Below are 14,741 nucleotides of genomic sequence, written 5' to 3'. Positions count from 1 at the left end.
TTGTGTGATTCTTGTCCTTTCTTTTATTGACATGATGAATCACATTGACTGATTTGTGGATATGAACCAGTCTTGCATCCCACTTGATCCCACTTGATTGTCGTGAATAATTCTTTTAATATTGTTGGATCCTGTTGGTTAGTATCTCGTTGAGGATTTTTGTATCCATGTTCATCAAGGAAATTGGTCTGTAGTTCTCCTTTTTAGTGGGGTGTTTATCTGGTTTTGGAAGATAATCTCTATTTTAAATGGCATGTATGGATCAATTACTTTTTTTAATCAATTACTTTTAATGTAATTATTGGTGTGTTTTTAGAAGTAACTCCAAGCATATCAATAATTACATTAAATTTAAATGTAATTATTTACATTTGTTTCCTCTGTTTTAGTCCTTCACTTCTCATTTCATGCCTACTTTTGCATTATTTGAAAAAATTTTTAATATTCCACTGAAATTCATTTATTTATTATGATTTTGACTATCTATTTTTTTTCAGATTTTTATTTAAATTCTAGTTAGTTAACATACAGTGCGATATAGCTTCAGCAATAGAATTCAGTGATTGATCAATTATATGTAACACCCAGTGCTCATTATAAAATGTGCGCTCCTTAATACCTGTTATCTACTTAGCCCATCCCTCACCCACTTTCCTCCATCAACCCTCAGTTTGTTCTCTATCTTTAAGAGTCTCTCATGGTTTGTATACCTCTCTCTTTTCCCCCCTCCCATATGTTCATCTGTTTTGTTTATTTAATGCCACATATGAGTGAAATCATGTGGTATTTGTCTTTCTCTTACTGACTTATTTCATTTAGAATAATACACTCTAGCTCGATCCAAGTCATTGCAAATGACAAGATTTCATTTCTTTTGATGGCTGAATAATATTCCATTGTATATCTATACCATACCTTCTTTATACATTTATCAGTATGTTTTTCAGAGTACAGATCTTTAACCTCTTTGGCTAGGTTTATTCCTAGGTATCTAATTGTTTTGGTGCAATTATAAAAGGGATCAATTCCTTGATTTCTTTTTTCTGCTTAATTATTGATATATAGAAATGCAACCTATTTCTGTACATTGATTTTATATCCTGTGACTTTGCTGAATTCATGGATCAGTTCTAGCAATCTTTTGGTGGAGTCTTTAGGGTTTTATGCATAGTGTATCATGTCATCTGTGAAGAGTGAAAGTTTGACTTCTTCCTTGCCAATTTGGATGCCTTTTATTTCTTTTTGTTGTCTGATTGCTGAGGCTAAGACTTCTGTATCTCTTTGTTTAATTAAAAATTAAAAAAATGATTATTTATTTTTGAGAGAGAGAGAGACAGAGAGAGACAGAGCATGAGTAGGGGAGGGACACAGAGAGAGGGAGACACAGAATCAGAAGCAGGTTCCAGGCTCTGAGCTGTCAGCACAGAGTCCAATGTGGGGCTCAAATGCATGAGCTGTGAGATCATGACCTGAGCTGAAGTCAGATGCTTAACCGACTGAGCCACCCACGTGCTCATCATTGTTTAATTTTTTTAAAGTAAGTTCTGAGGAATTACAATATACATGCTTAACTTTTCCTGCGCTACCTAGAATCAAGATCTTACCACTTTAAATAGATGTGGATACCTTAACATCCTATAGGTTTCTTTGTCTTCTCCACTTTACCCTTTGAAACACTAATCCCTTGGCTTCCCAGGGGAATTCTACCAAGCAGTTAAAGAAGAGTTAATACTTAATTCTTTTGAAATGTAATTCTTCTGAAACAGTTCCAAAAATAGAAATGAAAGGTAAAGTTCCAAACTCATTCTATGAGGCCGGCATTACCTTGATTCCAAACCAGATGAAGGTGTCATTAAAAAGGAGAATTACAGACCAATATCCCTGATGAACATAGATGTTAAAGTTCTCAAAAAGATACTAGCATATCGAATACAACAGTACATTATAAGAATTATTCACCACAATCAAGAGGGATTTATTCCTGGGTTGCAGGTCTGATTCAATATTCATAAATCAATCGATGTGATAAAATTAATAAAAGAAAGTATAAGAACCATATGAATCTCTCAACTGATGAAAAAAAGCATTTGGCACAATACAGCATCCTTTTTTGATAAAAAAACCTCAAGAAGGTAGGGGTAGAAGAAACATACCTCACCATCATAAAGGCCATATATGAAAGAGACCCATAACTAATATCCTCAATGAGGAAAAACAGAGCTTTTCCCCTAAGGTAAGGGATGTCCACTCTCACCACTGTTGTTCAGCATAGTATTGGAAGTCTTAGCCTCAGCAATCAGACAACAAAAAGAAATAAAAGGCATCCAGATCAGCAAGGAAGAAGTCAAACTTTCACTCTTCATAGATGACATGATACTCTATGTAGAAAACTCAAAGACTCCACCAAAAGATTTCTAGAACTGATACATAAATTCAGAAAAATTGCAGCATATGAAATCAATGTGCTGAGATAAGTTGCATTTCTATATACCAATAATGAGGCAGCAAAAAAGAAATCAAGGGATTGATCCCTTTTAAAATTGACCAAAACAATTAGATACCGAACCAAAGCAAAATATCTGTACTCTGAAAATTATAGAACACTTATAAAAGAAATTGAAGAAGGCACAAAGAAATGGAAAAGCATTCCATGTTCATGGATTGGAGAACAAACATTTTTAAGATGTTTATACTACCAAAGCAATCTACACATTCAACACAGTCCCTATTAAAACACCAACAGCTTTTACACAGAACTAGAACTAACAGTTCTAAAATTTGTATGGTACCAGAAGAGACCCTGAATAGCCAAAGTAATCCTGAAAAAGCAAAGCAAAGCTGGAGGCATCACAATTCCAGACTTCAAAGTGTATTACAAAGCTGTAATCTCAAGACAGTACTATACTGGCACAAAAACAGACACATAGGTCAATGTAACAGAATAGAGAACCCAGAAATGGACCCACAACTATATGGTCAACTAGTCTTTGAAAAAATGGGAAAGAATATTCAATGGGAAAAAGACAGTCTCTTCAACAAATGGTGTTGGGAAAACTGAATGGTGACCTGGACCATTTTCTTATACCCGACAGGAAAATAAATTAAAAGTGAAAAAAAAAATTCTAAAGGGATGAAGGACCTAAATGTGAGATAGGAAACTATCAAAATCCTAGAGGATAACACAGGAAGCAACCTCTTTGACCTTGTCAGTAGCAACTTCTTACTAGAAACATCACCAGAGGCAAGGGAAACAAAAGCTGAAATGAACTTTTGGGACTTCATCAAGATAAAAAGCTTCTGCACAGTGAAGGAAACAATCAACAAAATTAACATGAAACTGATGGAATGGGAGAAGATATTTGCAAATGACATATATGATATAGGGTTAGTATCCAAAATCTGTAAAGAACTTATCAAACTCAATACCCTAAAAATAAATAATTCAGTTAAGAACTGGGCAGGAGACTTGAACAGACATTTCTCCAAAGAAGGCATACAAATGGCCAACAGACACATGAAAAGATGTTCAACATCACTAATAATCAGGGAAATACAAATCAAAACCATAATGAGCTATTACCTCACACCTGTCAGAGTGGCTAAAATTAACAACACAAGAAACAACAGGTGTTGTGAGGATGCAGAGAAAGGGGAACCCTCTTGCACTGTTGGTGGGAATGCAAACTGGTGCAGCCACTCTGGAAAACAGTATGGAGATTCCTCAAAAAGTTAAAAATAGAACTACCCTATGACCCAGCAATTGTACTACCAGGTATTTATCCAAAAGATACAAAAATACTGGTTCGAAGGAGCAGATGCACTCCAATGTTTATATAAGCAGCACTATCAACAATAGCCAAATTATGGAAAGAGCCCAAATGTCCATTGACTGATGAATGTATAAAGAAGGTGTGGTATAGATATACAATGGAATATTATTTGGCAATCAAAAAGAATGAAATCTTGCCGTTTGTAATGATATGGATGGAACTAGAGAGTGTTATGTTAAATGAAGTAAGTCATTCAGAGAAAGACAAGTTCTATATGATTTCACTCATATGTGGAATTGAAGAAACAAAACAGATGAACATAGGGGAAGGGGAGGAAAAATAAAATAATATAAAAACAGAGTGGAAGGCAAACCAGAAAAGAGTCTTAACTATAGAGAACAAACAGGATTATTGGAGGCAAGGTATGTGGGGGAATGGGCTAAATGGATGATGGGTTTTAAGGAAGGCGTTTGTGATGAGCACTGGGTGTTACATGGAAGTGATTAACTGGATTCTATTACTGAAAACAATACTTATACTGCATGTTAACTAACTTGAATTTAAATAAAATCTTGGAAGAATAAAAAAATTGGGAAGTAGTGCAGATTATATCTAGTACATTTAATATATAGAAAATAAAAAGAAAATACAATAAAAATAAAACACCAATTCTTAAAAACTTCGGATACTGTTTCTTAATTAAGGCATGCCCATCTTTAGGCATCCCTTTCATCTCAGCCTCCTTAGGTTCATCAAAATGATGCTAATGCTAAGGCACACTCATAGAGTCCTATAGGTTTTGACTCTTGCTAACTTGGTTCATGATTCCCACTCTTCTGAATCGTCCCTTAGGAGGAGACTGGATATTCACTCTGTTAGGGATACCTTTGGTAATAGTTTTCATTTTAATTTCCTGACTGGAAAGAGAGATAGAGTGAGAAATATTAACCCTACAACTGGAAACCCTACAACTGGAACTCCTAACCCTAAAGGAGACAGTTTCAGAATTGTCAGAGCAATAAGGATGAGAAAGGAAATTGTCTCAAACTTGAGAAAAGATGCCCTTTATTGCAAGAATGGAACTTTATTGAAAGATGTAATTACTAGCCTCTTCTGGAAAGAGTGTGGTATTTCTGATAATTTGGACAACTTTCTGAAAGACTTTGATTAAAGTAAGAGCTTCACATATACAGCTAAACTTTACCAGAAGCCCAGGATCATCAGTCTTGTGACATCCTAGTAATATTTATTCAGCTATTCCCTTCTTGTACCCAGACAAACAATGTTATCCAGTGACATCTTTTTCCTATAAAAATTTATCTACTAAGGGGTTACATTTATATCTTTAAAAATCATATTAGAAATTAAAACAGAACTTAAAAAAAACTATATATTAATTTGCTTTAAGATAACTATAATAAATACATTTCTTCTTAGCACAAATAATGTATTTTTATTTTAAATAACTATATTCTCAAAATAATGTGAAGAGTTGAATTATCTTACATTTTTGCAACACTTTAAACTGTCAAGTTAAAAAATCTATTAACTAGAAATAAATATGTGAACAATTTTTTTGGGAAGAGTTTCCCCTCATTGGCAAGTTTGAAATATAACTTTGGTACCTCTTTACAATGAATTCATTTGAAGCATTGCTTTAATAAGGAGAGGATTAGAGAAGCTTTCTCTATGTTTTCATGGGGAGAAATTTCATGCATATTGTTCAGATTTTCCTTTGAGTTTGAGGTTTTTACATTCACTAAATACTCATAATCTTTCTGGCCACATCCTTGAAGGCTTGTTTTACTTGTTTGTTCCTTAAGGTGTAAATGAATGGGTTCAATAAAGGGGCAACTGAGTTATTGAGCACAGCTACCCCCTTATTGAAGGCAACTCCTTCTTTAGCTGAGGGTTTTATGTACATGAAGATGCAGCTGCCATAAGAGAGGGAGATGACAATCATGTGGGAAAAACACGTGGAAAAAGCCTTTTTCCTTTGCTGAGCTGAGGGGATCTTGAGAATGGTCCAGATGATGTTTGTGTAGGAGAGAATCACCAGCACCAGAGTGACCACCAAGGTCACAACTGCTAAGATAAAGTCAACCAGCTCCAGGAATCTTGTGTCTGAGCAAGATATTTCTAGGAGGGGTCCATAGTCACAGTAATAATGATTCAGCATGTTGGAGGCACAGAAATCCAGCTGACTGGTCAGGATGATTGGGGATATGATGATTAGGAATCCAGCCAACCAAGAGCAGAGGACCAGCTGGATGCAGACTCTGCTGCTCATAATGGTCATGTAATGCAGGGGTTTGCATATGGCCACATAGCGGTCAAAGGACATGGCAGCCAGAAGGTAAAACTCTGTGGCTCCGAAGAAGATGGCAAAGAAATACTGAGTGAAGCAGCCAGCAAAGCTGATGCTCTTGTTTCCAGTTGTGATGCTGAAGAGCAGCCTGGGAGTAAAAGTGGTTGTAAAGGAAATTTCTAAGAAGGAGAAATTCCGGAGGAAGAAATACATGGGAGTCTGGAGGTGGGAATCCAGTAGAGTAAGGGTGATGATTGTCAGGTTTCCAATGATGCTGAATATGTAGGTGAGGAAGAGAAATATAAAGATTACAAGTTGGATCTCCAGGGTGTCTGATAGTCCCAGCAGAATGAATTCTGTCAGAAAGGTTTCGTTTTTCATTGCTAACCTTTGCTGCCTATAAAGGTACAGAGGAAATAAATCAGTGATGAGAATTGAAGAGGAGCTCAGGAACATTTAGGAGAAGCTAAGTCTTTTCTGTTGAGTCGGTTCAAATATCTATTTTTTGTCAATTTGATTCAAATGAGAGATTTTCTATTGGACAGAGAGGCTGGATCTTCATAAGAATTATTATTTTAAATTTTCATGCAGGAAAATTTTCTCCTTGGTTCCATTTTAGGTTCTTCACGTACTTTCCTAGCCTACCTTCTAAACCAACTCCCAAGTTATCATTCTTTCCATTTTCTGTTTTTATTTTCACTTTGAACATTGAGTCTACTTTTGATCTTTCACTATATCTGGTAACTTGGCAGTGATGTCTCATTTCCATCACTCTCTTGGTCTCAGTGTGAGAAGAAAAGCTGTGTTAGTTCACAGTTGAGGAGGCTTTAGGAGGGAATCAGCACTACCATTATAATTGCAGTAACCAAAGATGCCCTCAACTTCCCTTCAATTTTTTGAATTTGTGGACTGTTGTAACTAACATCATTGGTCCATAAATCTTTGCTGCCAGTGTCAGCTTTCTTTCGGTCTCAGGACTCCTGTCTTAGATGGTTTTAGCAGTGGACCAGGTGCTATATATCCAAGAAGATACCTGATATCATTTTCTTTCATATCTGTTGGTACTAATAACCATGTAATTTTACTCTGGCTAGACAAAGAGAACTGAAATCAAAAGTTGCAAACCTCATTTAAGAGTTTGGTGCTGGCACAAAAACAGAGACATATGTCAATGGAACAGAATAGAAAACCCAGAAATGGACCCACAACTATATGGTCAACTAATCTTTAACAAAGCAGAATAGAATATCCAATGGAAAAAAGACAGTTTATTCAACAAGGCTGTTGGGAAAATTGGACAGCAACATGCAGAAGTTGCTTGCGACTAGTTATATCATACTTCAAGAGGTTGAGTATTTTTTAGTTTATTTGAGTAGTTTAGTTGAGTATTTTAGTTTATAGGTGAAGAACATTGTTCTGAATAGTTACATAGCTATTATGATAAAATTTAACTTAAATTTAAAATTCAGACTTAATTTTATTTAACCTTCTCTATAGTTCTCAAATTCTCAGAGCCTTTTTCAGCAGGTAACATACTTACAGTTTATTAATAAGTAAAATTTCCTCTGGCATGATCCTCCACATCTACCTTTCTTTTATCAAGACATTTCTGTCCCTGTACTCATCTTCTCATACCTCTTTTCAAAAGAGTAGATGACTCTTCTTGTGTCAGAGGCCAGTCTCTTTCGAACTCTTGAAAATATAAACAAGTAACAAACATATTTATTTTACCATCTTCTCCATTAAAAAACATTTTATGTACATTTACTTGGTTATAACTATGATAATAACTGTCATCACTTGAGTTGCCAAACCTTGTCATTATTTTATTTGATTCCCATAATAACTCTTTGAGATAGGTAACCCATTACTATCTCCATTTTGCAGATGAGGAAAGGGAGCTTTGGAGCAGTTGATAAATTGTTCCAAATCCCACTAGTGTCTTGTGGGGCCAGAATTATGTCCCAGTACTGCCTGATCCTTAGTCTGCACACTCAACTACCAGGTTGTGCTGCTTTCCCATCCTCATTCAGGAACAGAATGATTTGAACTATTATCTGAATCTTACAGATGAGATAATGTGCATTAATGATATTGTGAGGATAAATAGTGGTGATGATGATAAACTGAGGCTGGTAAAATTTTAGTGGTTTGGCCAAGCACACATAGCTGCAAATTTTTCTATTTTATAATACACATGCACCAGACATGCTTCTTTGTTTTTTAACATATTTATTAAGCAGAGATTGCATATTCTTAAAAAAATTCTGTATTTTTATATTTTGTCTCAATATTGTCTTTGATTTTTTTCCTTCTAATATTTTCTTAATTTCTGCCTTTAACTAATGGCTTCTTCCTAATTTTTCATCCTTTCTCGAGATTCTAATGATGTTCTCTTACTCTGGCTTACATTCCTCTAAACACATTTTTCAGAAGTTGTTGCTGGCTTTAGTTTTAAAATGTGTGAAATGATTCTGTCTTATACTTGCCTCATACTGTTAGGCCTGGATTCCTGTTTCATTTTCAGTCCCATATTTTTAACTCTCTATAATACATTTTCTTTTGGACATATTCCCCTCAAATTAAGCTTAGGGGAAGTTAGGGAACTAACAAGAACTTCCAAGAGTCAGTTTAGGATAAAGTTGCTTGAATACAAAAATTGATTTTTTTCCATTTCCTTTCTCTCTTCCACTGATGAGTGGAACACATCAGGACACATCATGAGTCTTACCTGGTTCTGCTGGAATTTTGAATGTTAAAATATATCTCAGTGTCTTATTTTTTTCCTTCTGATAAAGCCTATTTAAATTTCCAAACTCCTTGATAGGTTTTTTGGTTAAATGTCAAGAAATTTAATTTTGAAAAATAGTAACTCTTAAGAGTCAGGGTTCAGTAAGTGTTGGTTCTCTTGCCCTTCCCCTGCTTTTAAGGAACTTACAGTCTATTTTTAGAAAGATGTCATATACATAAAATAGAAAATGGTTAATTATTGAATAGAATGCATAATTACATTAATTCTTATTTAAAAAATGTTATTTTATAAAAACTGACAGTTTTATCACTCCCAAGTTTTCTTTCAGAAGGTAGTTGAAAAAGTTACGTTTGTAGACCATTGATCTAAATTTAACTTCCTGTATATTTATCCATATAAATCCTAAAGGAGATTTCTAGTATTTTCAGGCAAACTTTTAATAGGAAGATAGTCCTTACATTAACCCTGAAAAACACCTGGCTCAAGCTACTAGAGTCTTTCTCTGTTTCTATAGCCAAGACACTATAGAAATGGGAATTTATCTCTTCCTCCACTTCTGGCAGATCTCCTTGTGCAAATAGAGACAGAAAATCAGTAAACTGAGTCCATTTGCTAGGCACTATCATCTGAGTAAGACAACCTGTAAAGAGTGTCATTAGCATTTGTGAGATGCTTTGTGCAATTAAAAAATTGTGGTAAAAAACATGGAACATAAAATTTACCATCTTAATCATTTTTAAGTTCAATAGTGTTAAGTATATTTACTTCAGTGTGCAACAGATCTCCAGAACTTTTTATCTTGTAAAACTGAAACGCTATAGCCATTTAACAACTCATTTTCCCCCTTCTTTCCTGCCTCTGGCAAGCACCATTCTACTTTCTGTTTTTATGAATCTATTTTAGTTAGCGCATATAAATAAAATCATACAATATTTGTCATTTTGTGTCTGTTTTATTTTGCTTAGTGTAATTTTCTCAAGGGATGTTCTCCTTTTTAAAGGCTGAATAATGTTGCATCATGTATACATATCATATTTTGCTTACTCAGTCATCTATTGATGGATGTTTGGGTTGCTTCTGTTTTGGTTATTGTGTATAATGGTGCTATAAACATGAGTGTGCAAATATATCTTCGAGATCCTACTTTCGGTTCTTCTGGGTATATACCTAGCAGCCTGTATTGTTGGATCATATGGTAATTCTATTTTTAGTTTTTTGGGGAACCACCATGCTGTTTTCCATTGTGGCTATACTCTGCAGAATTTTTACATCAAAATGAACATCTGAATATCTGTGACACAGCATAAATGCAGAGAGATGCCTGATTCTAAGATAAGAATTAATGTAAATGATGCATTTTATTCAGGCATTAACTATTTTGTGATATATATTAAGCAGATATATAATTAAGCATATATATCTGTATATATCTATCTCTGTATCTATCTGTGTGTGTGTGTGTGTGTGTGTGTGTACACACACACACACACACACACACACACACACACACACCATCTTTCTAAGAATGGACTATAAATTCCTTAAGAGCAGGGGAAGGGCAGGAGAACCAACACTTATTGAATGATTGTAGTGTTGGTTTATGCTAGGCATATTATAAATATATTATTCCTCTTTTTTGGTATTCTTTTATTCTCCAATTACAGTGGCAAAAACACACAGTATGGTCAAAATACATAGTTGTTAAATAAATGAAAAAAAGATAGTGCTCTTTTTTCTCTTCCCCTCCTTAGTTTGTTCTCTTTGGTAATTTACCACATAAATTGTATATATGTTTTTGCTTTTTGGTCTAGTAACTAACAGGAACTTCCAAGAGCTAGTTTAGGATAAAGTTGCTTGAATACAAAAATTGATTTTTTTCCATTTCCCTTCTCTCTTCCACTGATGAGTGGAACACATCATGACACATCATGAGTGTTGCCTGGTTCTGCTGGAATTTTGAGCTGAGAGCCAGACCTCTATTGGCAAGGTGTTTTTTTTTTTATTTTTTTATTTTTATTTTTTAGAGATTATTTTTTTCATAGTTTGTGCTCTTCCATCACCAAATAAGAAAAATCTGTATTTCTTTTATTTGTTATTGAATTTTGAAATGCTTTAATAAATGTAGAGTTTGGGCACACAACTCCCTCATGCTTTGTTTTCAGGATACTTATCTGTCTCTCATGGAAAGAGAAACCTCAGACATCAAATGATTTCAGGGGGGCTTTCATGAACTACTTTAAATTTTTAACACTGACTCTACTCTTAGGGAGAAGTGTTCATCTGTACCTGGACTCCCCCATCCTGTCTATCTAAGCCTCTTGGACAGGCTGAGTCATTTCCTTGGCCCCAATACAGAACCAGGAATTCCAGATATTTTGTTGTAATATTCTTTTTCAAAAAGGTCAGTGATTGTCCTAAGAAAGAAGCCTCAAATGTCTTTGGGCATCCTATTTTTGTTCTGGTCTTCTAGGTTCCCTGAAATAAAGAAATCCTAAAACCCTCAATCCTAAGCCCTCTACCCCTGGGCTGTGTGCCTATCTGGAACACCAGAGAGCCATCTTTGCTGTTGTTCCCAAGAATGTACTAATCTCGAGGATGTGTAGAATGAGCTAATGTCATCCAATGATGTGAATGTCCAAGCTCTTGCGCTTCCTTGCCTTCATTTTCGGTCTTTGATGAATAGCTTTATGTTATCATTCAAAAGTTCACATTTACATTCCATATAAATTCTGTAATAAATTCACTTCAATAGTTTTATAATATTGTTTGTAGATGTAAAAAGTTGGAAACAATTTGAATTTCCACCAATAGGGAAATGATGAAAAAATTTTGGGATATCCAAACTACAAAATGCCAATAAAAATGAATGGCAAAGATTTATGTGAACTCATTTGGAAAGATATATTTTTTATATTGCTATGTGAATAAAGCAAGCTGCTGAACTATAGTGTATTGTGTGATCCCCATTGGGTAAAAAAAGATATATCTCAATATCTCTATATCTTATATATGATATAAAAGTATATTTTTATATGCATAGTCACATAGATCTGGGAGAGTAAAGGATCAGTATTATCTTTATGAAGTTAGATGAGGAAGTGAGGGACATAGGGGAAGCTGTCTGTTTATACTTTGTCTGTACTGCATGAATGCTATAAATTATTTTTAAAAATTGAATTTTAGGTGACAATGTTATATTAGTCTCATATACAACATAGTGAATTGACCATTCTATACATTACTCAGTGCTCACCACAATGAGTATAGTCACCATCTGTCATCATACAATGTTTTCTCAATATTATTGACTATATTCCCTATGCTCTACTTTTCAGCTCCATGACTTATTTATTTTATAACTGAAAGTTTGTACCTTTTAATCCCATTCACCCGTTTCACCCATCTTACCAATCCTCCCTGCTGGCAACCACTAGTTCTCTGTTTATGAGTCTGTTTCTGTTTGTTTTTTAGACCCTACATATAAGGGAAATCATATGGTATTTGTATTTCTCTCTCTGATTTATTTCACTTAGCGTGATACTGTCTAGATTGGAACCATCAGCAAAATGAAAAGGCAACCTAGTGAATGGGAAAAGTTAGTTTTTAATAAAAACCCCCACACTCATATGATTTCATGCTCCATAAGCACAAACAGGTAACACTGATATAGCTATAAAATGCAAATATACTTACACTTGACTTTCAGGGCAAGTGTGAGATATTACCCATACATGTCCATGGGATGAATCACAATTTAGGAGTCTGAAGTGGATGAACGATGGCATAAAATTGAACTTGTTTGCTTTCCCACCTGTACTTATTGACCTAATTGTCCACAAATTTCACAAACTTATGAAAATTTAGTAGCAAAAACCCTACTCATCCTGCTCTATATCAGCTTAACTGTGCCACTTTTTCATTCTACATTAATTTAAAATGCACCCTGGACACCCTTGAGATAAGATTTATTTAAATTAAGCATAGTTAAGTAGTGATAATGGGAAGCATCCTTCTTCAAAGCCTTTTTCCTTTGTTCTGACTTGTTTGAGCCTGGGTATGTGCTCCTTATGATTTTATAGCAGAATGAAGCATATTTTAAATGTTCTATTCAGAAGAGACCTCAGCACGATCATTTGAGGACAGAAGTTAAAGATCCCAGGAGACCAACATTTAGAGCATACTAATAAACTCTATTTTGTTGAAAACTCTGGAATTGAACTTTTAATAAAGGGTTGGGGAAGAAATCCAAAGGGACTCTGAGGCAGCTAATAGGAGAACATCAGCGTAGTACAAAAGCCTTGTGGAAACTGCAGTAATGATAGTAATTAAAAATAATAGCAGGCAATAGAAAACAACATGTTTTTTGAGCAGTTTACTACATGCTGTGCATAATGCTAAATAAGATACCTTTATTACATTTATGTATAACTCTAGACAATATAACGTAATTATTTGCTTGATGTATAGAACACTGTATGTCTTCCCAAGGTAAGATAGTAGCACTTGGGGCATTTGCTTTCTGTTGCTGTGGTGATCTTCATATTCGTCAAATAACATGAGATATGGAGGAGAGGTTAATATTTTTCCCAGTAGCCCCTTTTCTTTCCCGTCAGTCTTTTGTGCCCTGATAACTATTCTGAGATGGAAGACTGGAGGCCCTGTATCCTTCTTCCATTTCCTCAGTCTTGAAAAAATCCCTCTTCTACTTCCTGACTGACACTCTTGCTCAAACTTCTTCAAATCCATTATCAAAGTCTAAATATTTTATTTTATTTTAATTCCAGTGTAGTTAACATACAGTGTTATATTAGTTTCAGGTGTACATTATAGTGATTCAGCAATTCCATATATTACTCGGTGCTCATTAAGATATTTCTTAATCTCTCTTAATCATCCTCACCTATTTCATCCATCCCCCACCCACCTTCTCTCTGATAACCATCAGTTTGTTCTCTGTAGTTAGAAGTCTGTTTCTTGGTTTCTCTCTCTCTTTTTCTCCTTTGTTCATACGTTGTGTTTCTTAAATTCCACATGTGAGTGAAATCATATGGTATTTGTTGTTCTCTGACTGACTTATTTCACTTAGTGTTATACTCTCTAGCTCCATCCATGTTGTTGCAAATGGCAAGATTTCATTCTTTTTATGGCTGAATAATAGTCCATTGCATATATGTACACACACCAGATCTTTATCCAGTCATCTATTGATAGACACTTGGGCTGCTGTCATAATTTGGCTATTATAAATAAGGTTGCCATAAACTTAGGGATACCTGTATCACTTTGAAATAATGTTTTTGTATTTTTGGAGTAAATACCTCGTAGTGTGATTACTGGATCATAGAGTAGATCTATTTTTACTTTTTGAGGAAACTCCATACTGTTTTCCACAGTGGCTGCACCAGTTTGTATTCCCACCAATAGTGTAAGAGGGTTCCTTTTTCTCCACATTCTTGGCAACACTTCTTTCTTGTGTTTCTGATTTTAGCCATTCTGACAGTTGTGAGGTGATATCTCATTGTAGTTTTTTAAAGTTTATTTATTTTAAGGGGAGAGGGGCAGAGAGAGAGGAGGAAAGAAAATCCTAAGCAGGCTCTGTGCTGTCAGCGTGGAGTCCCATGTGGGGCTCGATCTCATGAACCATGAGATCATGACCTGAGTCAAAATCAAGAGTTAGATGCTTCACTGACTGAGCCACATAGGCGCCCCGCCCCCCTTTGTAGTCTTGATTTACATTTCCTTGATGATGAGTGATGTTGAGCATCTTTTCATGTGCCTGTTGGCCCTCTGGATGTTTTCTTTGGAGAAATGTGTGTTCATGTCTTCTGCCCATTTTTTAATTGCATTATTTATTTTTTTGTGATAAGTTTTATAAGTTCTTTATATATTTTAGATACTTCGCAAATACCTT

General features: G+C 34.9%; 1 protein-coding gene across 1 annotated transcript; it reads right to left on the bottom strand.

The window, feature by feature from the left end:
- Positions 1-5,529: 5,529 nt before the first annotated feature.
- Positions 5,530-6,459, bottom strand: LOC122224651 (olfactory receptor 6C4-like). Its single transcript, XM_042946778.1, has one exon. It carries the CDS (start codon positions 6,457-6,459, stop codon positions 5,530-5,532), a length of 930 nt encoding a protein of 309 aa, XP_042802712.1.
- Positions 6,460-14,741: the final 8,282 nt, after the last annotated feature.

The sequence above is a fragment of the Panthera leo genome, chromosome B4, assembly GCF_018350215.1.
Source record: "Panthera leo isolate Ple1 chromosome B4, P.leo_Ple1_pat1.1, whole genome shotgun sequence".
In the NCBI taxonomy this organism is placed as follows: domain Eukaryota; kingdom Metazoa; phylum Chordata; class Mammalia; order Carnivora; family Felidae; genus Panthera; species Panthera leo.
This window is presented reverse-complemented; position numbering and strand designations above follow the sequence as displayed.